The 22,627-nt window shown below is 46.0% G+C and overlaps 1 protein-coding gene across 6 annotated transcripts in view; it reads left to right on the forward strand.

Moving 5' to 3' along the window:
* MAPKAPK5 (MAPK activated protein kinase 5) overlaps window positions 1-22,627 on the forward strand; it is a 480,082-nt gene that overhangs the window by 426,628 nt on the left and 30,827 nt on the right. For 3 of the 6 annotated variants that reach the window (XM_085636242.1, XM_085636247.1, XM_085636244.1), the window contains 2 exons: window positions 13,721-13,836; window positions 14,699-14,803. In XM_085636242.1, the coding sequence (XP_085492368.1) occupies window positions 13,721-13,836; window positions 14,699-14,803 (221 nt within the window). Of the gene's footprint in view, window positions 1-13,720; window positions 13,843-14,698; window positions 14,804-22,627 lie in introns of all 6 variants that reach the window. The other 3 variants (XM_085636241.1, XM_085636245.1, XM_085636243.1) reach the window with 1 other exon arrangement.

Raw genomic sequence — 22,627 nt, forward strand, 5'->3', positions numbered from 1 at the left:
TAGCTTTTGCTCACTATTCCAGAGTTTTCAGATGCTTTTTTATATTTTATTCATTTTGTCAAAACATCAGAATGATTTTCAGTAGTGTATTATCTGTAAAGTAAATTGGTTTAGCAATGAAGGGATTTAAAGAAAGCGTTGGAAACTCAAGTTTAGTGAACAGTGAAGCTACAAGCTATCTGTATTTGATATGGTAATAATGATTTCCTGTTAAATCTTGGAACCAAAACTTAATGTTAATGATTCCAAATAGGAGTTTGCTCCTGAAACACATTTACATCTGGCGCAAAAATATTGCATTTTCTCCAGTATTGGGGTGTCTTTCATAGATTCACATGCTTGAATATATGAATATAAAGCAATAAGCCTCATGTATATAAATATACACATAAATATATATATATAAGAATAAAATACATATATAAATAAACATTATATATTTTAAAATAACATATCAAGTCAAACGTACCATAGGATAACATTGACACATAGGAATGCATTGAAAAAAGAAATCACTTTACTGACATCCATGTCGTTTTTATAGTCCAAACTCCAGCCAATCAGGCGCAAATACCCTCTAGAACCTTCTCCTCAGAGGCTCAGGCCCTCAGATTTTCTACCGCACGTCGTGTGAAGGGAGTCTCCCTGAGCTCTGCTCAGTTTTCTCTGGTTTGGATTTCTTCAACTTAACCTCATGTCTTCAAGTAAGAAGTCTCTTTTCCATCCCTGTGCTTCTTGTGGGAAGTTAAGACTTTTTTCTGAGGACCCTCATGAAAAATGTATTTACTGCCTTTACCCCGACCATAAGGTGGGCAACTGTAAAATCTGTAGAACTTTTTCACAAAAGACTGTAAAGGACAGAGAGGGTCGCCTCCTTCTGTGGCTCCAAAAATTGAAGGACGCAGATAATCCTCTCTCTGATGTCGAAAGTGTGGCTTCTGCTCGCACCGGAGTCTCTTCCAAGCGTAGTAGTGTACAGGATTTGCCCTCTCCCTTTGTAAAAAAGAGAAAGCTTCACCTTTTGGGAGTTTCTAAGGTGCCAGTACATTCTGCTACTACGTCAACGCCCCCGAGATCTCACTCTCAGGCGTCTGTGACTCCTTCAGCGCATGTTTCTACTCAAAAACGTGCCAGACCGTCGACGGGCTCGTCGACGTTCACTCCGTCGACGAAATCTGCTGCTTCTTCAACCTTGTCAACGACGGTGACAACAGTTTCCAGCAGATTCCCTATGTCGTCGACGGCTTCGTCGACGTTATCTCCGTCAACAGTGGTTTGTGTTTCATTAAAGGCTGGCTCGTCGACGATTCCTATATCCTCCTTGTCGACGGCGAAGAAACTGGTTATCCCGTCGACGTCCAAATCCTCATCGACGATCAAAAAGAAGAAATCGTCGTCGTCGGTGATTAAATCTTCGTCGACGGCAGCCTCGTTGTCGGCGGCAGCTTCGTCGGCGAGGACTTCGTCGACGGTGGCTTTGTCGGCGGTGGCTTTGTCGGCGGTGACTTCGTCGACGGTGACTTCGTTTACGGTGGCTTCGTCTTCGGTGACTTTGTCGATGGTGGCTTCGTCGGCGGTGGCTTCAGCGGCAGCTGTGGCGGCGGCTTCGGCCGCGGCGGCTTCGTCGACGGTGTTGTCAACTTTCGCATCTCTTCCACTGGTGCCGTTTTCTACGTCAACGTCTGCACCTGTCGACGATTCCTTGCTTCAGCGTCGTCACGCTGTTTTGGACTCCATTACTATGCCACCGGCCACTCAGCTACCGCAACAGCTGTTTACCTCTGGCAACGAGGATGACTCTGCTTCTGATGAGGACATTCATTCCACATTCCGGGCTGCTCGCAGTCCATCAGAACTCTTCAATAAATGTCAGGATTTCGAGGATGAGGATCAGAAGGATCAGTATTATCAAGAAGAGGAGAGGGATCCTCCTACACAGGCCCCAATGGCACAGCTTCCTTTGTCTCTCATCTCTAATCTCCAATTTATATTGGAGGATTACAATCGCCGTTTTCCACCTTCTTCTCAGTTCTCCACGTGACGCTCCATCGAACTTTCCGACTCCTCCTCCAGTGCCGGCGGAGCCAACGCCATCCGCCCCTTCACCTGTACCCCCTGCAGAGGGTGACGGTGACGTTCTTCAAGATACGGAAGATGGAGAGCTTCAGGGTGATAACGACGACACAATGGCCGACTGTGATGATTATCAAATAAATTCGCCTTCTTCGCCTCCGAAGTCGCCAGTGAACTCTCCACCGGTTGACATTACAGGTTTCCATCAGTTGATGGAAAGAGCAGCGCAGCGATTTCATCTCCCCATGAGGAGGATTGCTTTCTGTATGATTTCAAATCACAACCACAAACAATTTCGGGCCATGCCCATAATTGACTTTATTTGGAATGAAGGGATTAAACTGATAAACACCTAATTCAATCCCGGCAGTTCTTCTGCGCTTGGAGAAAAAGTATAAGGCCCCGGACTCTTCTCCTGCTTGCTTGGTATCCCAGCCTAAGCCGGATTCAGTCATCACCCAGGCGGCACAACGTCGCTCGAAGAATCCCTCGTCCCCACTTTCCTCTCCACCTGACCGTGATGGCCGTCGCCTGGACGTCATTGGGAAGAAGTTCTCTACCATGGCCTCCAACAGTAAGGGCAGCAAATTCTTTGGCCATCTTGGGCCGTTACGATCGCCAAATGTGGTCGGACATGGAGGCTTTCATTAAGCTCATTCCAGAGCCCTCTAGAGTGGACGCTCTCAAGATTCTGAAAGAAGGTGAAAGAGCATCTTGAGAGATTGATTGCTCTGTATATATCGCCTCAACTGGTTTTCGACAGCTAGCTGGAGCAGCTGTTTTAAGGAGACAAGGCTGGCTTTGTTCCACTTCTTTTCATCAAGAAGTCCAGGCAAAGATTCTTGATATGCCCTTTGATGGGGAGTCCTTGTTTGGACAGCATGTGGATGAGACCCTCCAAACAATAAAGAAGGACACTGAGACGGCTCGTTCCCTTGGCATGCTACAGTTTAGAAGGCAGCCTTTTCGGGGTGCTTGCGGACGCAGCACCACCTCTTCCTTTGGTGGCAATTCCACTCAATACCGCTCTTACAGCCAAGGACACCAACGTTTTTCCTCCCAAAACCCACAGTCTTACAGACAACAGACTAGTAAATCCTACAAAGGCAAGTCCAACTATAGGGGGAACTCCTCCAAAAAACAATTACTCTCTTTGTTTATATCCCCCCTCCCCTCAGTGCCCCCCCCATCCCGAGTTGGAGGACGAATCTCAAAATTATTTTCAAATTGGTCATTGATCACTTCAGACTGTTGGGTGTTGGACATTGTTTCAAAGGGCCATGCCCTAGAATTCGTCAAATTCCATCGAAACACCCCTCCATCCGGTCCTCCTCCCGCTCATCTCAAAGAGTTTTTCCATCTGATCAGCATTATGCTCAAGAAAGGGGCCATCGAAGTGGTTCCGAAATCTCAGAAGGGGCTGTGCTTCTATTCCCGTTTTTTCCTCGTATTAAAGAAATCTGGGGAGTGGTGCCCTATCCTCGACCTGAGGTCCCTCAACAAGTTTCTAAAAGACCAATCATTCCGCATGCTCACGCTGCGGGACATTCTTCAGTTCCTTTCTCAAGACGACATCATGACAACAATCGATCTTCAGGATGCTTATTTCCACGTGCTAATTTCACCACGCCACAGGAAATACCTACGCTTCTGTGTAGGCCACAGGGACTTTCAATTCAAAGTCCTGCCCTTCGGGCTTCGCTCAGCTCCTCGAGTCTTCACGAAAGTCCTTGCCCCGGTGGTGGCCCATTTGTGGTTGCGGGGCTTTCAAATATTCCTATATTTGGACGATTGTCTCATCAAGTCTCAGTCCTACCACCAAGCATCCCTAGATACTCAGTATTGTCGGACTCTGTTCCACTCTCTAGCACTGTCAACATTCAAAAATCTCAGCTCACGCCAGCTCTGCACAGAACGTTCCTAGGCGCTACCATCAATACCTCCAGGGCCATGGCTTTCGTCTCCGCCGATCGGCAAACACGGATCCTGCAGTTCGCAGCTTCCATCATATCAAAGCGGTCCGTTTCAGTCCACATATTGAAGTCTTTTCTGGGGATGGCGTCGTCCTGCATTTCTTTGATCCCACATTGCAGACTGAAGAGTCGTCCCATTCAAGAAGAACTGGACAAACAATGGCGTCAGATCTGCAGTTCTTTCAGCGACCGGAGCTTTGTAACTGTTCGCATGGCACAAGCTCTGCACTGGTGGACACAACTTCGCAACATCGCAGCTGGAACTTCTTTCCTGGCAAAAGCCCCGGAACTCGTTCTTACCACGGATGCCTCCCTGGAAGGGTGGGGCGGACACCTTCAAGATCTGTCCGTCAAGGGCAAATGGACACTGTCTCAACGTTCTTGGCACATCAACAGACTAGAACTGATGGCAATTTTCCTTGCACACAAATCCTTCCGGCTCCAGCTTCAAGGGGAATCAGTGCTCATTCAAACGGACAACACCACCAGCATGCACTACCTAAACAAGCAGGGTGGGACAAAATCTCCACTGCTTTCCCAGCTGGCTCAGAAGATCTGGGATTGGGCCATACTCCATCAGATCACGCTCACTGCAGTCCCACCTGCCTGGCATTTCCAACATTCTAGCAGACTCACTCACTCAGTCGGTCAGCGTCACCGACCCACGAGTGGGAGTTGCATCAGCTGACTCTAGACTTTGTCTTCAGCCTTTGGGGTCGCCCGAACCTGGATCTCTTTGCAACTCCACAGAACAGCAAATGCCAGTCTTACGCAAGTTGCCTTCCCCCCCAGAGGGTCGCGCGGAAATGCCCTTTCGATAGACTGGTGCAAGATATTTTCTGCCAATCCCTCTGTTTCCTCGAGTGTTGTGGAAAATGCAGAGACAACCGTGCCACATTCTCCTGATTGCTCCACCGTGGCCTCGGCAGGCATGGTTCACGGAGCTACTGCTCCTCTCTGTGCGAGCCCATACTTCTTCGCCCTCGGCCGGACCTTCTAACAATGAACAACGGTCGGATCTGCCATCCGAATCCCAGTTCACTCAAATTGTCTGCCTGGAACCTGAGCACCTTGAATTTGCTCACTTGAACATTTCACCTGCCTGCAGGGAAGTTCTTGCCAGGGCGCGGGCGCCTTCCACGGTGAAGACCTACAAACTAAAGTGGAAGTGCTTCTGTCACTGGTGCTCGTCTGTTCACATCCACCCAGTGCATGCCTCCCCGGCACAGATTCTGCCTTTCTTTTTGCAGTTGGCACAGTCAGTACTGTCTCACTCCACCTTAAAAGTCTTTCTAGCGGCAATTTCTCGCTTTCGCCAGGACGGCTCTTCCTCTCTCTATTCATCTAGAGTAATTCAGCAATTCTTTAAAGGGTTGTTCCGGATGTTTCCACCCATTCGGCATCCTCCGCCCACGTGGCGTCTTAACATCGTATTGGCGCAGCTTATGAAGGCGCCCTTTGAGCAATCCATTCAGCGGATTTCAAATTTTTAACCTGGAAGGTCGCCCTCCTGCTTGCACTGACTTCCTCTCGCCGAATAAGTGACATTCACGCCTTCACATTCCAGCCTCCTTTTCTTCAATTTAAATCGGACTGTGTAATCCTTCGCACTAACCCAGCTTTCATGCCAAAGGTGCCGTCCGATTTTCCTCTTAATGAACCCGTAATTTTAAGAACATTTTTTCCTCATCCGCAATCTCCAGCGGAACAGAGTCTACACTCTTTGGACTTAAAGAGGTGTCTCAAGTTCTATATCAGCAGAACGGCACCCTTTCGTCAGTCTGATCAACTGTTCGTTGCCTACGGGCAAACCGGTAAGGGGCTTTCTGTTACCAAACGAACAATTGCACGTTGGATTTCTTCAGCGATATCTTTCTGCCATCAGAAGGCTGGCAAGCCTCTTTCTTCTGGAGTGAGGGCTCATTCTACAAGGGCAGTTTCCTCCTCCACTGCTTTATTCGCTGGTGTGCCCATTCATCAGATCTGCCGGGCAGCTACGTGGTCCAGCAGACACACTTTCATAAGGCACTACTGCCTGGATGCAATCAATGAAGCTGATACGGCAGTGGGCCAAGCAGTTCTTCGCAATCTCTTCAAATAAGGTGAACCTCTGTTACTTCCCTCCTCCTTGGGTTGTTATCAGCTGTGTGTTTTTATCATACAATGTCATTGTATTTCATGCAACGTTGATATGGCTCTTCAGGCTGCAGAGTACTGCTCACTATTCTATTCAAGCATGTGAATCTATGAAAGACACCCCAATACTGGAGAAGAACAAATGTTACTTACCTGTAAACTGTGGTTCTCCAGTGTTGGCGTCTTTCATAGATTCACATGCGACTCACCCTCCTCCCCTCAGAGGCTCTCTCCTCCTCATAAGAATCTTTTGTTACTCTTGTGCTACAAAAATCTGAGGGCCTGAGCCTCTGAGGAGAAGGTTCTAGAGGGTGTTTGCGCCTGATTGGCTGGAGTTTGGACTATAAAAACGACATGGATATGTCAGTAAAGTGATTTCTTTTTTCAATGCATGCCTATGTGTCAATGTTATCCTATGGTACTTTTGACTTGATATGTTATTTTAAAATATATCATATTTATTTATTTATGTATTTTATTCTTATATATTTGTGTATATTTATATACATGAGGCTTACTGCTTTTTATGTACCGTGGGACTCCCACTTCGACGACGGGGAATATTCAAGCTTGTGAATCTATGAAAGACACCAATACTGGAGAACCACAGTTTACAGGTAAGTAATTTGTTCTTCCCCTACTTTAACTTTGCCAGGTAAAAAAATGTGGCATTTATTAAGGAAACTCCACAGCAATCTGAATTTTGCAACATAGGGTATTTACACATTTTCCCACTTCCTAAGGTGAGGTACTATCAATTGATAGGTAATACCCTACCCAGTAAATACTACGACCTGTGATATGTGCATTTACCTGGTGAGGTATCACCTATCAAAATAATGGTCCTCTCAGAATGAGGCTCAGTAGAGATTATAAATTAGCAATAACTGGTCCTTTTCACCTTTTGATCTGATCAACTTATCTGTCCATTATTGCAGTGCCAACTTTTGAAATGTATGTTCACCTCCCTAAGGATAATAATTCTGTCTTTAAGAAGTTGTCATTCATTTCCTATCTGTGTGTTGTTTTAATTGGGCATACATGTTTTTGAGAATAACCGCTACCTAAAATGTGTTCTTCACTTCTTTAACTACCTCATTTATTTATAGATGTGCATATTGAAAGACCAGAAAATTGTGCCCTAACACATTTGAGCATTTTCTACTTAATTCTACAAATTTAATATAGAAAAATGCCCTTTGATGCTTTTGTGCCAGAATCTGTGCAAATAAAACCACAAAGAGCACATTTCTGTAAAACTACTGTGCTTTCTAGCACAGTATAGGGCCTACTAAATAGTGTATGTGAGAAGTTGGCCTGATATATGATGTCACTAGTTCTAGTGTACACCTTGTATCAGTCCAAACAACCCTTATGGTGATTGGTTGTAAAGTCAACCTTATAGATCAGCTATCCTTGTGGTAGCATGGGCGAGAGCAGTCTTAGGCTAAACTCTGTATGGCATGTGAAGCCAGCTGTTCTACCATTATAGTCCCTTGAATACTAAATGAAAGGACACCACACCAAGTATACATAAAGTTAGAATGTATTTATTCTAGCATATACCCTCAGCACTCTTTATGAGGTCAGAGGTCTAAGTACAAACAATTTCTTAAGTAGCATACGTTAAGTTACACAGGAAAATACAGTTAGGCCCAGGGGCCACGCAAACCATATACTAAGAAAGTGGTATAAGTACCACGTCACGAACAGGGAGTAGGCCTAGGGAATCGATGGGGCTACACTACCCTACCAATAGTTAGGAAGTGGGAGGCCCACGGGAAGCGTGTGCAGTGTGGAAACACACACGCGGGTTACATTAAAGTCAATGGGAATGTAGCAGATAGAAATAGGGAGACTAAGGACACTTCCGAAGGAGCTAGGAGGAAGCAACTCAAGACTTAGACACTTGGATAGTCAATATCCACTGGAGCACCGGAGTACTCGCGTTACCTCACCCACAGGAGACGGGTGCATAGGTGTGAATATGTGTCGGGTGTCGTCGCTGGATCCTATGGGTGCCTGAAGAACAGATGCTGGCAGGCGGCCAGGAGGAAGATGTCAGGTGAATCCAAGGATGGATCTTGGAGGAACACCTGCAAGCAGAGGGGACAAAGTCTGGGTCACTAGCCAGTGACCGTGTGGAACCAGGAAGGAACCAGGCGATGTCGTGCAGAACACAGGTGATGTTGTGAAGCTTGTCTCTGCAGCTGCGTGGACCAGGAGGCGTCGAGGATGACCAGAACCAGGATACGAGCTGTCCCACGAAGGATCTTGCTGATGGCGGAGTCGACGTCCCGATTGGAGTCAACAAGCCTTGGCAAAGGCAACCCACGCGGAAAGGGAAATTCGCTTCAGGTGCAGACCAGGACGGTCTGGGGTGCTTCTCTTTCACAGGGAAGCAAGGGCCAGTCTGGGTGAACCAAACTAGCAGTGGAAAGTCAAAGGTTCGTCGTCACAGAGGCTACTAGCCAGCGGGCCAGCAACCGGACAGACGCGTCGAGCAGGAAAATGCAGAAGGGCCCCACGCAGATCTCGTGGAGTGTGGAGGGCTGATCTTCGGTGCAGATGGTGCTCGGGGTTGGGGCTTCTCAATCCCCAGAGTACAACTTCGAGGATGCCTCAGAAGCTGCGCTGGAAGCTACTAGCCAATTTTCCCAGGTAGCCGGTCCCACGTCTCTCGTCGCCTCCACGGATCTCAGCTCTGCTGTGGATGTGGATCAGGGTCAGAGAAGTCTGGAAGTCAAGGCGCTGGTCGGGCTCTGCAGTCGGTTCCTCGTAGAACGTTGGGCAAAGCAAACAGCAGGTTGCTTGATGGTGCCTGTTTGCACAGGGTGGCCACTCCTTGGCCACAAGGCAAGGGAGATTCTTCAGTCGTCTTCTTGACGTCGAATGTCGAAGGTCCAGAGATTCGTGTCTTGTTTCAATTCAGGATAATCCCAAGTCCTAGGGACTCCGCTCCCACTCTTATACTAATCTGGGGGGCTGGGTTACCTGCTAGGTCCCTCTTATGGGTGGGACCAGGGAGGGGGGTGGTTACACCCCCTTCCCTTTGTCCAGTTTTGCGCCAGGATTGGGGCTGGAGTGCCCCAGCACCGGTTTGAACCGGGCTATGCATGGGACACCTTGTGTGCCCCAGGCAGTGTCTCGTTTCTTTCATCCCTCCCTGCCCTAATACACTAAGTCCTGTCTGGGGTGGTGCTAGCACCTCCCAAGGCAGGAAACCTATTGTCCAAGCCTCCCTCGCTGGAAGGACTCCCAGCAGCAGGAGGTCAGACTTGTGTCTGTGGCAGCAGCGTCCATTTTGTGACGCTGGGGCTCTTGTTAACTTTAACCGGGTAGTAGGGTTTCAACATGTCTTCCGCCTCTAGAAGGGGGGAATACTATCCTCACCGCCAGAAATGGTGTGGGGGTAGTATTCCAAAGTGTTAGACACCTTACACAACATGTTTTGATGAAGCCGAACCCTAGTTACCATAACCGCGAGGATTATAAGGCACTTTAAGAGTATATGGTAGGCGATATCATCAGCTACAAGGACATGGTTCCGAAAGCTGCAGACAGGCTCAGCTCATGCTAGAGCACCATCTCACATGTTACCAAGCACTCTGCCTCCAGGATAGTTAAGGCCTGCTATAGGAGTGGCTGACAGGTTACCCATGTGTCTATATATAAGGTAGGTATAGGGATACTACACCTAAGCAAGGGGTGATTACACGACCTTGCCCCAGCTGAGTGATCAACCAGTTGTGTCACGATGGGATGCCAGCCAGGGGTGGTATAATACATGCTGCAGCCCCTGGTAGGCCTAGGGTACACTTATGCCCTGGGTACCTAAGGTACACTGTACAGGGTCCAATAAGGTGATCCTTACCAATTGGGTTATGCACCTAAAGTACATAGTAGGAATTTAGAGAGAGAACAGCTGGGCTGTGGGTCTGATTAGCAGGCCCACAGCCACATTTAAGTCGAAAACCAGTAAAGCAAAAGCAAAAAGTGGGGGTGACCATAGGAAGCAGACCCTACTCTCCTACAGTGTATATCCAGGGGCACACTCTCCTGCCTTATCTCATTACCAGCTGATAACAAAAATACAAAGTTAAATTACATCATGCTTAGTTATTTACAAATTGGTTCAAATAAAAGGTACAGACCTACACAAGAATAGCTATCGACTAAAATGGGCATATGGATATCACTTAGTCAGCAAAGTGGGAGGGGATAGAACTGCTTACATCAGTAGGATATGATAGACAGTTACATTCTCAAACAGGTGCATTCTAGCAGCTACAGGCCTTTCTGAGCCCATACATTGCTTGAGCATAGAATAGAAGGAGTTAACTAAAGCTGATGACTCGAGCAGAATAGAAAGGCAAGCAACAGTGAAGAAGGAAGAATCACATGGCCAACAAAATGGATGCCACAACCAAGATGGCTTCAGTTCATGCTAACAGCAATTATTTTCGATTTCCACACAGACACAGAATCAAGATCGCTTCTTCATTGTTTCAGTGTTTTTTCCTGTGAATCAGTGAATGCCCCAGGGCTCGTCACTGATATTTATGCACCTCTGATGTGACCTGCCCTCAACTGCGCCCTTCACCCCGAAATGCCTGGTCAGATTTCTAACTCCATGGCTCAAGGACTTTGTCAATGCACGAATACAAATTGGAAATCCAGTTTGACTGCAACCATACTCCTTCCACTGAGCAATAATACTGCACTGCTTTACTGGAAACTATCAGTCCCACAAGATGAGTTCAGGGACACCGTGGAACTGCTATCCCTCTTTCCTAAATGAATAACGTCTAAAATAGCACCTAGAAACTGGATATGTATTTTCAAATGTTGATTTTGTCATCTACTGCTTAACATATGAATGCAGTAAACATGTCATGATTAATTAAAACAGCATCAACATCTCTAACATTGATTATTGAGCTCTTAGCATTTGATCACCCTCAAGCTATTTCTGAGTGCTATGATCATTTTAGCTGAAGCACTAAATAGCATGCACATGTTTTTGTTATGAAACAGTGGGTCAACTATTCTCTATCACAGCTTGTTTGGTGGCTGGAAAATAAATGGCGACAGGCTGAAGTCCAGTTCTCGCTGTCACTTATGTAGCCTAAAATTGAGGTTGGTTGGCAGAGCAGACTGATGTGACCTCTGGCGTTGTCCTAGTGCGAAGTTCCTCTCTAACCTACAGCCCAATAAATTGACTTTTTTGGGGGGGTGGGGGGTCTGATTGTTAATGTCTTCTTATATTTTGAAAATGATGGAGCTTTCAAACACTAAAGCAGCATTCATGGTGACAAATGAGTCTAAACCGACATTTCTGAGAATGTCGCACTTTCACATTTTCTATGAAAGAGATATCAATGTCTGAAAAGACAGGTGATGAAAATAGAAGACAAATGATAGAAATGCTAGAAAAGGGAACAGTCAGAGTGCGTAAGACTTCTACATATTAACTCTTGATCGAAACAATAAACATAAGGCGTTGGTGTTCTTGCCGCTACTTGTGAATATTTCTAAACTAAACCATCTTGCAGATATTTAACTATTAATATTTTTTGCATGAGCTTGGTTCTCGCCATTTTATGACTAATTTGCTGAAGAGAATGTGTTAGAAACGTGCTTTTGATGGAAATCGCATTTATGAAAAGGCAACAAGTGAATAAGAAGTTTTCGTACGGAAATGAAAAGGTCTCTGCACTGAAAAGCATAGTAATAACAGCAACTCATTTGATCAAACTCATTCAAGCTTTTAGGTATTATTTTATGATGTATACTGATGATACTCTGCTTATTATTAGGTGTTGCTCAAGAGCCTATGAGCAGTTGCCAGCTAGATGCTAAATAGTGTAGCTGGGTTATTGATCACGCTGTCTTGCCTAGAACGTGACTATAATTGTTAGGTGGAATGTTTGTGCTCAAGTCATGTTAACATTCTTAGCTGGCCAGTTATTGCTTGCTGATGGAGGCTTTTCTCGTCCACAAATAAAACGTATACTTCATGAATCATCCTGTCAGATATATGAAACTCTGTATTGACAAGCAGTACTAGTTGTCTGTCATATTGAAGGCAGCAAGTCTGATATTTGTTGGCCGACCAGTCTTGGCCCCACACATGGCTTTTAGAACTGTGGTCTAGAATCTAGGGGTGTACTTAATCCAGTCACTGTATTATCAAGTTTTTAAGGTTGTGTCCACTTTTTTTTCATCTCAAAATGTCTGAAGAAATTCTTCCCTTTTCTTCCTCAAGAAGATTGTAGACTAGTGGCACAGGCTTTCATTGTCTCAAGGATTGACTATTGGAACAGCCTGTTTTGGGGGGCTGGAAGTTTCTTCTTGGAAAGCTCCAATTACTTCCGAACATGGCAATTCTTCTGATTTTGGCCTTAAGACAGTTGCAGATTTCAAGTTATAGGCATGCTCTACATTTGCTTGCAGTGGAAAACAGAATTCGGTTTCAATCCTTCTGCCAGGTGCATCTGGCAGTGTATACAACTGGTTCTCTCTTCCTACAGAGATACTACTGAACTCTCTGGCTTCCGTCTGCTCCAGTTTATATTTTAAGGCTTCCTCCTTTCAAGAAATCTCACTGTGGCTGTCGAGACTTTGGCTATTTAGCGGCCAAATTTTGGAACGCTCTCCCTCGCTCCTTGAAATCTTCGAGCATTTCTCCCCCCTTTAGACCTATTAACTTACAATAATATATTGCGTTAACTTTTGCCAAATACTAGTGATTCCAGATTAGACATACATGTTGGTCATATCAGTCAGTGGATTTCTTTACTTAACGTCTTATGATCTTCATCCTCTTTCTAATTCTACTTGTCCTGACTATCCACTGCTCACGGAATAAACATTCTATTCTTTTCTATTGTTAATATTAATAAAAAATCATTTGAGCAATGAAAAAGCTAGTTGTGAGTTATGGGTACCTTGATTAAACTCATAAAAATCTTGCCAGCTTGTCTCCGTAAAGCCAGGAGAATAGATGCAAAGCAAGTGGTTAAGGTTGTTTTGCTTACCTAGCTGTCCGAATGAAAGATTGGGTGATGCTGCAGTGCATCGTGGGCTCTGGAGAGCAGTTTGTATACTTTAATTGGCATTCTTAAATTTACCTCATTGAGGTTTCTGCCCATCTTACCCAATCTGTGATCTTTTTGCTTTGTAAAAGTAGAAGTTGAAAATAGCCCCTAATGCCTGCTTAAGTAAGGTTTTAATCAGGTGGATTCAGTATGTTCAGATCTGCAATGTTTTAACCATTTTCAAAAGATGTTTTCCCTAATTAAAGTGTTCCAGGAGTCTGTATATAGGCAGCGATAGTATAGTGTTTCTTTAATTAATGAAAATGGTGATGGAAAATAAGAATTGCAAGTAAGCACATGTTTGTTCTTGTATGTTAAAAATCTTGTTGGGACACGTAAGCCTGACATCCCTATTCTTTTGTGCACTGTTCTAAGAGCACTAATACATTGTGTTCTTTTCATATTAACATGCCAATTTTCTCTCCAACTTTTTTTTAGCACGAAACCTAAAGATGGAGTTTATATCCATGACCCTGAAAATGGGACGGAAGACTCGAATATTGCTTTGGAAAAGCTACGAGACGTGATTGCTCAGTGCATTCTACCACAGGCTGGTAAAGGTTCTGACATTTTAGTCCACTCAAGTGTTGTGTTAGTGTGTGTGTGTGTGTGTGTGCATGTGTAGTATGTACAAGTGAATTCAATGGCAAGCCTGCCTATGTGTTTTTTGAAGAATAAAGTTCATGTGGTGGAAAGAGATGAAGTGAAAATGCAATTACCTAAAAGAAATATGAGCTTGTGGATCATTGCACTGTAAAGGTATGGCTATATCTTTTCTAGCAGTGCAAGGTTACCTGTCCTTCAGGTCCCTAAAATGTCATGCCATTTCTTGAAGGATGCCAATAGAAGAAATGAATTTGCAAAACCATCTATATTTAAAAATTCATGCACCATATCCTTTATTCATTTGTCCATAACATATCGTTATTTTCCTCTATTACATATCTTTGTCAGCAAAAGCCCATAATCAAATGATTGTATCTGATTTAATAAAGGACCAATTAGAGCTCTCTTGGAATTCATTGTCATAATACAGTCTGGTCTACAAGAACAGCCAAGACATTTTGACTTTTTGATATCAGAAGACATATGAAGTCATCTTTGGCTATCAATCTTCTTTGCCATGAAGGGTCTTCATTATAGCCAGTTTTCAAGATTAGCTTTTGTGAGTTGAACAGAAACTGCAATCTTGGTTGCTTGTACAATACTACATTCTTTAAGACTTTTGGTTCGGTGGTTGCCTGTGTATCATTAAATGTAATTGCTTGCTTGTCTGATGCTGAAATAGTTTAAAACAGAGAATGTAAATACATGCTTGATATTTAGTGCAGTAAGAAAATATTGACAAGCGGAGTCTGAAAATTACCAATGAAGAAGTTGTTGCCTGGTAGTCCTAATATATAATTATTTTTCTAGGTGAGAATGAAGATGAGAAATTGAATGAACTGATGCAGGAAGCATGGCAGTATAACAAAGACTGTAAACTATTACGAGATACCCTACAGAGCTTCAGTTGGAATGGTAAGAAATCTGATCAGTTTGAACACTTTCTTATAAAGTGAATGTCTGCCACCAACTGTTGTGAATGTTTAAATTTGTTGATATGAGAACAGTTTTATGTATTGTTAGTCTAATTAATGACTGTATCTAAAGTGCTGTATATGACGGAAAAATAGTGATACAAAAGATCTCATGAAAACATCAGTAAAACAACCAACTTTCAGCCTTTAGATAAAGGTTAGTCGAATAAGTTAAGAAAGTGGGCTTTCAGCGAGCTTTTAATTAAGGGTATTTTAATTAAGGGTATGCTTGATTAATTCACACATCATGTAAACTGATTGGTTCTTTACTTTTACTGCAAGAAGGCTAGAAGTGTAAGAACAAGTGCTAGACAAGCCCATGGGATCAGTTTATAAATAAGTCATGGCTGTGAACAAGAAGTCTTACAGTGCATGATGAAAGAGCATAGTTAGCCATCAAAGTTGAAGATAAGGTGAGATGTCTGACTGCTATGAAAGACAGAATATAAAGCAAACATAAGAATTGTGAGTACTCTGAAGCAGAACAGTAAATTACTTATGAATACCAACATAAATAATGTTGATTTAATTTGGAAGGGAATTCAATAGAGTTGGTAGCAATAGTTTTCAGAAAAGCGAAAAGGATATGATCTGAAGTTCTAGATGTTATATAGATGAAACAGAGAGAATGTGTTGCTAAAGGAGCTTACATTGAGAAGGCTAAGGAGGGGGTAAGCCCTACTGAAACACACACAAAAATTTGCAAGCGGAAAGTTCAATTAGCAGAAGCTGTCCTTTAGATCTGAGTTTTTGATTATGAAGATCTGGTTAGAGTTTCTCTTGAAGATAGAATGGGTCCTTAGCAACTAAAAATATGTGAACCAAGCACACAAGAGTTTGAATAGAGGACATTTTCTTACTGGAAGCCCGTAAAGACATTTTAATCTGGGCTCCAACGGGGGAGCAAGGAGGAAGTTTGCAAACCAACGGAGCAGTGGTGTTCTAACCACTTGCAACTTGGAGAACGAATCATTAGCCGCTAGAAGGGCATTGCCATAAGCCAGACCGCTTACAATGAGTGAGTGTGAAAGTTGTTCTAGTATGTAAAGAAAGCGACTGAAAGACCTTTCTGAGCATATGCATGATCTCAAAACAGGCACATCAAGTGGATCCTATCTGCTCTCTAATAAAGAGGTTCTCATCAACCAGGATATCAAATTTCTTTTAACACCTTTTTAGGGTGGGGGATATAACCTAAGTCAGAAGGCCACCAGTCATCCGACCAATGTGCATGGCCCTTGCCAGACAGCAGAATCTCAGTCTTATCTCCGTTCAGCTGTAGAAAATTCAAGGCCATCCAAGAGGCAATTTTCCTCATGCCACCAAGTCTGATTTTGGTGGATTCACGATTGAGTCCCAAAGAGATCAATTGAGTGCCGTCTGCATATGAGATGACTTCAAAGCCACATGATATTAGCACTTGGGCTAGGGGGGCTGCAAAGATGTTAAAGAGCATAGAGCTCAGAGGAAAGCCCTGCAGAACCTCCTTGTATAAAGTCATGATATGGAACTTGAAACATTCAAGGTGCACTGTCGTGAGTCCGGTTGCTAAGAAACATTTTGGGTCATGCCAAAGGTTATTCGCTTGTTCATCCCAATCTGGATCCCAAATAAAAGATTTATATCAACCCTGATACAAGACATATTCATGCTAAATCTCCAGTTAAACGCAAGCTTCCTTCTGATGATCCTAACTATAAGATTCCTTTAAAGAAGAAGGAAGACGTGGCTACCAGCCCTGTTTATCCTCTCCACCTCTGCCCTCTTCTCCACATTTAGATCCTTTACACATTATACCTCAGGGATCTCCAGTTTCACAACCTGAAGAGGATGATACTCAATTACCTGTAGACCCATGGAAGGATTACACCATTGACCCTCCGTCAGACAGAGACCCAGACCTTTATCCTGCAAAGCCATCCCCACAAGACGATAATGTGGCTTATCAGGAACTCATTGCTAAAGCAGCAGAGTACCATGGGGTGGCGTTACATAAAGAGCCATTAGAAGAGGACTTTTTATTTGAAATACTTGGGTCCACACACAGGTCAAGCCAGACACTCACAATGCTGAAGTGCATGATGAGGCATGTTGGATGACCTCTTCAAAGACCCCGTGCGAGCACTCATTTTGACTCCTAGAGTCGCTAAAAAATATAATCCTTCGCCATCTGATCCTATCTTCATTAATTGTCAACTGCCTCTTGACTCCCTTGTAGTGTCCAATGCTCGCAAAAGAGCTAATTCTCAAACTTCTGGTGATGCTCCTACCCCAGATAAATAATCTAAGCTCATAGATACTTCAGGGAAACGTGTAGCCATTCAAGCTGCTAATCACTGGTGCATTACAAATACACAGGGTCTACTAGCTAGGTATGACAGGGCACACGGGGATGAGATGGAGCAAGGCACAAGAGTTGGTTCATGAGGGCAAACTCATTTCTAACTCTATCAGATGTGCTTTAGATGCTGCTGACACTGCTGCTTGAGAGATAAATACCAGCATTCTCCTCAGAAGGCATGCATGGCTTAGGATTTCAGGTTTTAAACCTGAGGTTCAGCAATCTATGTTAAACACCTCCTTTGACAAACAACACCTGAAGTCAATCAGGGTTTAGAAAAAATGAAAAAGGACACAGAAGTGGCAAAGTCCATGGGAGCTCTTCAGTCCCCATCAAATGGAGGCTCCTTTTGTCGCTCCTTTTACAGAGTATGGTCCAAAACCACATCCTCAGACCCAACTTCCTCTTATAAAGGCAATACCCAAGTTTGAGGCATGTGGGCTGCTGAATTCATATCTGTGCATAGATCGCCGCCTAGTGTTGGGTCCGGATGATTGCACATTGTTGTCCTGGAAGAGTCTTCGAAGTATCACGAGATAGGTGGCTCCTCCCCTGGACTACAGTGCGCATGGGCATCCTCTCCATCCTTGGATTGTTTTTTTCCGCCATTGGGTTCGGATGCAACTATCTTAGCTCAACTTCGGAATACTTAGTTTTAGGCCAAAAGGCCTATAGTCTTCGTCGGTACAGTTACCGTTCGGTGTCGACTACTAGCTCTAGTGCTCCACACCCTCTTCCGACTTTCGTACCGAATTGGTCCTAACTTCGACGCTCGATCGACGATGGAAGCGAGGACTCCGTTCAAGAGGTGTCCGTTGTGCCACGCCAAGTACCCTCATATCGACGTCCACCCAGTCTGTAATAAATGTCTCTCGCCGGATCACAACGAATCCAAATGCATGGCCTGTGCACGGTTCCGATCCAAGAAGACTCTGCGGAACCGACGGGCAGTGAGGCTCGAGGCGCAGCAGGCAGCGCCCGCACCCACCAATATATTCAGCACCGAGGACGAGGACGCCGAGAGCGTGGATGAAATAGTCTCTAGCCCCGCTTCAGAACATGGTTCCCAATCGGACAACGATGACGAACTGATCTTTCGACGTGAAGAAGCCGTCGACGAGGTAGGGGACTTCGACGAAGCCTATGGGGCCGAAGAAGACAGCTCTCCCGAAGAGCTAGGCCAATCCGTCGAAACGGAGGTCGAAACTGTACATCGTCATCAGGCTCCGGTCGAGGGATCGCCTTCGGGCCTTACCCAAGACCTAATACATGGTTCCTCGGCCCCGCCTTCCGGCCCGGCCTCGAACACTCTGCAAGAGCCATTATTACCAAAGACGACCGGGTTGTTAAACCCAAGCACATCCATCGCTCCAGTCCCTTCAAAATCGAAAGTGAAACTGGTGGTGGTCGGATCAAAGGCGTCGAAACAATCCACTGCCCCGGCGCCGAAAAAAGTCGTCGGCTCCGACCGCGTACAGAGAGACTTCGGCGCTGAGCTCACCGCAGCAGATGCGGTCGACGCACAGAAGAAGCGCGCCCTCGGGCACCACAAGGCACCCAGACCTTCGGCGCCGACACCGAAGGCCGTAACCTCCGCAGTCAAGATGGCCGCCTCGGCTACGTCGACGCCTAAAGCACCAATGCCGAATAAGTCCTCGACTACGTCGACTGTCGATGCATCCCTTCAGACCAGTGACCCCCTTCCGACAAAAAAGTCGGGGTCGGCCTCGACGTCTACTACCAAGGTGCCCACCAAACCACCATCTCAGTTTGATGTGCAGCAGGTCTCTGCATCTCTACGACGCATCCGTGACCGGGTAGCCCTCCACTCTACCTCGGGTCCCGACACTACCTCACCCTGTAGAGTGCACTCGGAGCCCACCAACATCACATTTGGGCTGCCACCGACATCGGCACCGAAACTATTTCAAATTCGGACACGTGTCCTCCACACACAATCCACCACCACTGGCCTAACAGAACAAGATTCTTCGGGGCCACAATTTATCGACGCCGACACTGGCAAGTTAATGCTCCACAAGCGCAAAATAACTCCAGTCAGGGAAGAGGTGCCATACAAAATTCCTCTTAAACGCAAGCTGCCGGCGGAGCAGGAACCAGTGCTACAAGAACACTTCCATCCCCTCCACTTGGATCCGCAGTCCTTTTCTCCTACCCCTTCCGAATCGGACCCAATGCAGGAATATGGCGGGGAGGATACCATCTACCCCAGGGACGTAGATCCCGATGAACCACTACAAGACCCTGATCAGGCGTGGGATGACCCCACAGACCAAAGTATCGCGCCACATACTCAGGATGCGCAACTCTACAACATTAAAACATCTCCTACAGAGGACACGGCCGCATTTAATGCCCTCATCGAACGGGCTGCTGCTCATCATGGGGTGGAGCTACATTCTGACGCCATTGAGGAAGACTTCCTGCTTGACACCTTCGCATCTTCAGAAAGGACTGTCAAAACTCTGCCCATGCTAAAAGGGGTTCTGAAACCTGCCAAAGACATTTTCAAGGACACCACAAGAGCCCGGGTGTTAAACCCCAGGATTGAAAAGAAATATAAGCCTGCACCTGGTGACTCTAAATACATTAGGGGTCCGTTGCCATTAGACTCTATGGTGGTTGCCAACGCTCGCAAAAGAGCCCACTCACAGACAACTGGTGATGCTCCTCCCCCAGACAAAGAGTCAAAAGTACTTGAAACATCGGGCAAACGCATTGCAGCGCAAGCAGCGAATATCCTGCGCATTGCCAATACACAGGCACTCCTGGCACGTTATGACAGGTCACATTAGGACACGCTGGAGTCACTGCTCCAACATCTACCAGAGGAGTATAAAGAGTCAGCGGAACTCCTCATTAGAGAAGGACAACTCCTCACTAATGCATCCATAAAATGCGCCCTAGACGCAGCTGACACAGCGGCCAGGGCAATAAACACAAGTGTCATGCTGCGACGCCATGCCTGGTTACGCATCTCAGGCTTCAAACCCGAGATCCAAAACAATATCCTGAACTTACCAGTTAACACAGAATTCTTATTTGGCCCAGACGTTGACACTACCCTAGAGAAAATAAAGAAAGACACAGACACTGCGAAATCTATGGGGGCTCTACAAACGCAACAATTTCGTAGTGGCTCCTTTCGTCGCACCGGAAATAGGGGAACGTCAAGGGGTCAGGGGTCACAACAACAGTATACTAAAGGTGGCACACAAAGCACCTACGACAAAAACAACAGGGGTGGATATCGTGGATCCAGCACCAAGGGCAGGGGACGTGGCTATGGCAACACCAGGTCCTCCCCAAAGAACAAACAGTGACGCCCTCTCCTTACCCCCCGACCACTTAACACCTGTCGGGGGACGACTCCAGCTGTTCCTGTCCGCATGGAAGAACATCACCACGGACAGGTGGGTCAGGGACATCATCCAACATGGGTACTGTCTAGAACTAACTTCCACCCCACCCAACATACCACCAAGGCACCGTCCTATGTCAGCCGAACACTTGGATTTACTCCAGCAAGAAGTGCTTGCTATGCTCGCAAAAGGGGCCATAGAAGTAGTGCCCATCGCCCAGCAGGGCACAGGGATGTACTCTCTGTACTTCTTAATCCCAAAAAAGGACGGCTCGCTCAGACCTATCCTAGACCTGCGACCCCTAAACCTATATATACTATCGGAGCATTTCCATATGCTCACCCTCCAGCAGGTTCTCCCACTACTCAGTCAGGGGGATTTCCTAGCTACGCTAGACCTGAAGGATGCATACTTCCACATACCAATAGACCCTTCACACAGGAAATACCTCAGATTCACTATTCAAGGGAATCACTATCAGTTCAAAGTTCTCCCCTTCGGAGTAACAACAGCACCCAGGGTCTTTACCAAGTGCCTGGCAACAGTGGCCGCGCATCTGCGAAGACAAAATATTCACGTCTTCCCTTATCTGGACGACTGGCTAGTTCAGGCCAAGTCAGCACAACAATGTGCCACCCACATGTCCCACACCATTCACCTTCTTCACGATCTGGGATTCTCACTAAATTACCCAAAATCAAGTCTCCAACCTGCGCACGTACAACAGTACTTAGGCGCGACAATCAACACTCTGGCTGCCACAGCTCAGCCAACTTTAGTGAGAATCAACAGCATGCAACTGCTGATCTCGAAATTCAAACCTCAACACTCCCTTCCGGCGCGAGTGTTCATGCAGTTGATAGGCATGATGGCCTCCTGCATTTTCATAGTCCCACACGCCAGACTACATATGCGCCCGCTTCAGGAGTGCCTAGCACGTCAATGGAATCAGGCTCACGGGCAACTAAAAGACCTAGTGTTGGTGAGCGGTCGGGCATACAACTCTCTGCATTGGTGGAATCCACAAAACCTTTGCAAAGGTCGACCGTTCCAAGAGCCTGTTCCACAAATCACACTGACAGTGGACGCGTCTCTCCAAGGATGGGGAGCTCATGTACTCAATTACACAGTGCAGGGACTATGGACTACACAACAAAAGAAGATGCACATCAACCTTCTGGAACTGATGGCAATCTTCCTAGCCATGAAGGCATTCAAAGTACACCTGTGCAACAAGGTCGTGTTGATCCGGACGGACAACATGACTGCCATGTACTACATACAGAAGCAGGGAGGAACACACTCTCCACAGTTGTCTCATCTGGCTCAGAGCATGTGGAAGTGGGCCATTCAAAGGAACATATTCCTCATGGCGGAACACCTCCCCGGCAAGGACAACCAGATGGCGGATCTGCTCAGCAGACACAGCCACCAGATGCACGAGTGGGAGCTACACCCATCAGTACTCCAACCGTACTTCCAGCAGTGGGGTCATCCAGAGATAGACCTATTCGCCACAAACGAAAATGCCAAAGCTTTGCCGCCAGGTTCCCACATCCACAGTCGCAGGGCAATGCGATATGGATGAACTGGTCCGGCAGATTTGCGTACGCTTTTCCCCCAGCGCCGTTAATACCGCTGGTGGCACGCAAACTGCGACAGCACTCACTGACACTCATCCTGGTTGCTCCAACGTGGGCGCGCCAGCCATGGTACACCACCTTTCTGGAGCTTTCCGTGGTGCCGCATCAAAGGCTGCGGATCAAACCCGCGCTTTTGACGCAGAACCATGGAGAAATTCAGCACCCAGATCCGCAACAGCTGAACCTGGCAATCTGGCTCCTGAAGTCCTAGAGTTTGGCTACCTAAACCTGCCACCTGACTGTATGGAGATCATCAAGGAGGCCAGGAGACCCACTACCAGAGCTTGCTATGCAGCTAAATGGAAGAGGTTTGTCATTTATTGCAACAACAATCACATTAACCCGCTAGACGCATCTATTCAGAACATAATCTGCTATCTATTACACCTATACCGATG

Source organism: Triturus cristatus, chromosome 11, assembly GCF_964204655.1.
Source record: "Triturus cristatus chromosome 11, aTriCri1.1, whole genome shotgun sequence".
Taxonomy (NCBI): Eukaryota; Metazoa; Chordata; class Amphibia; order Caudata; family Salamandridae; genus Triturus; species Triturus cristatus.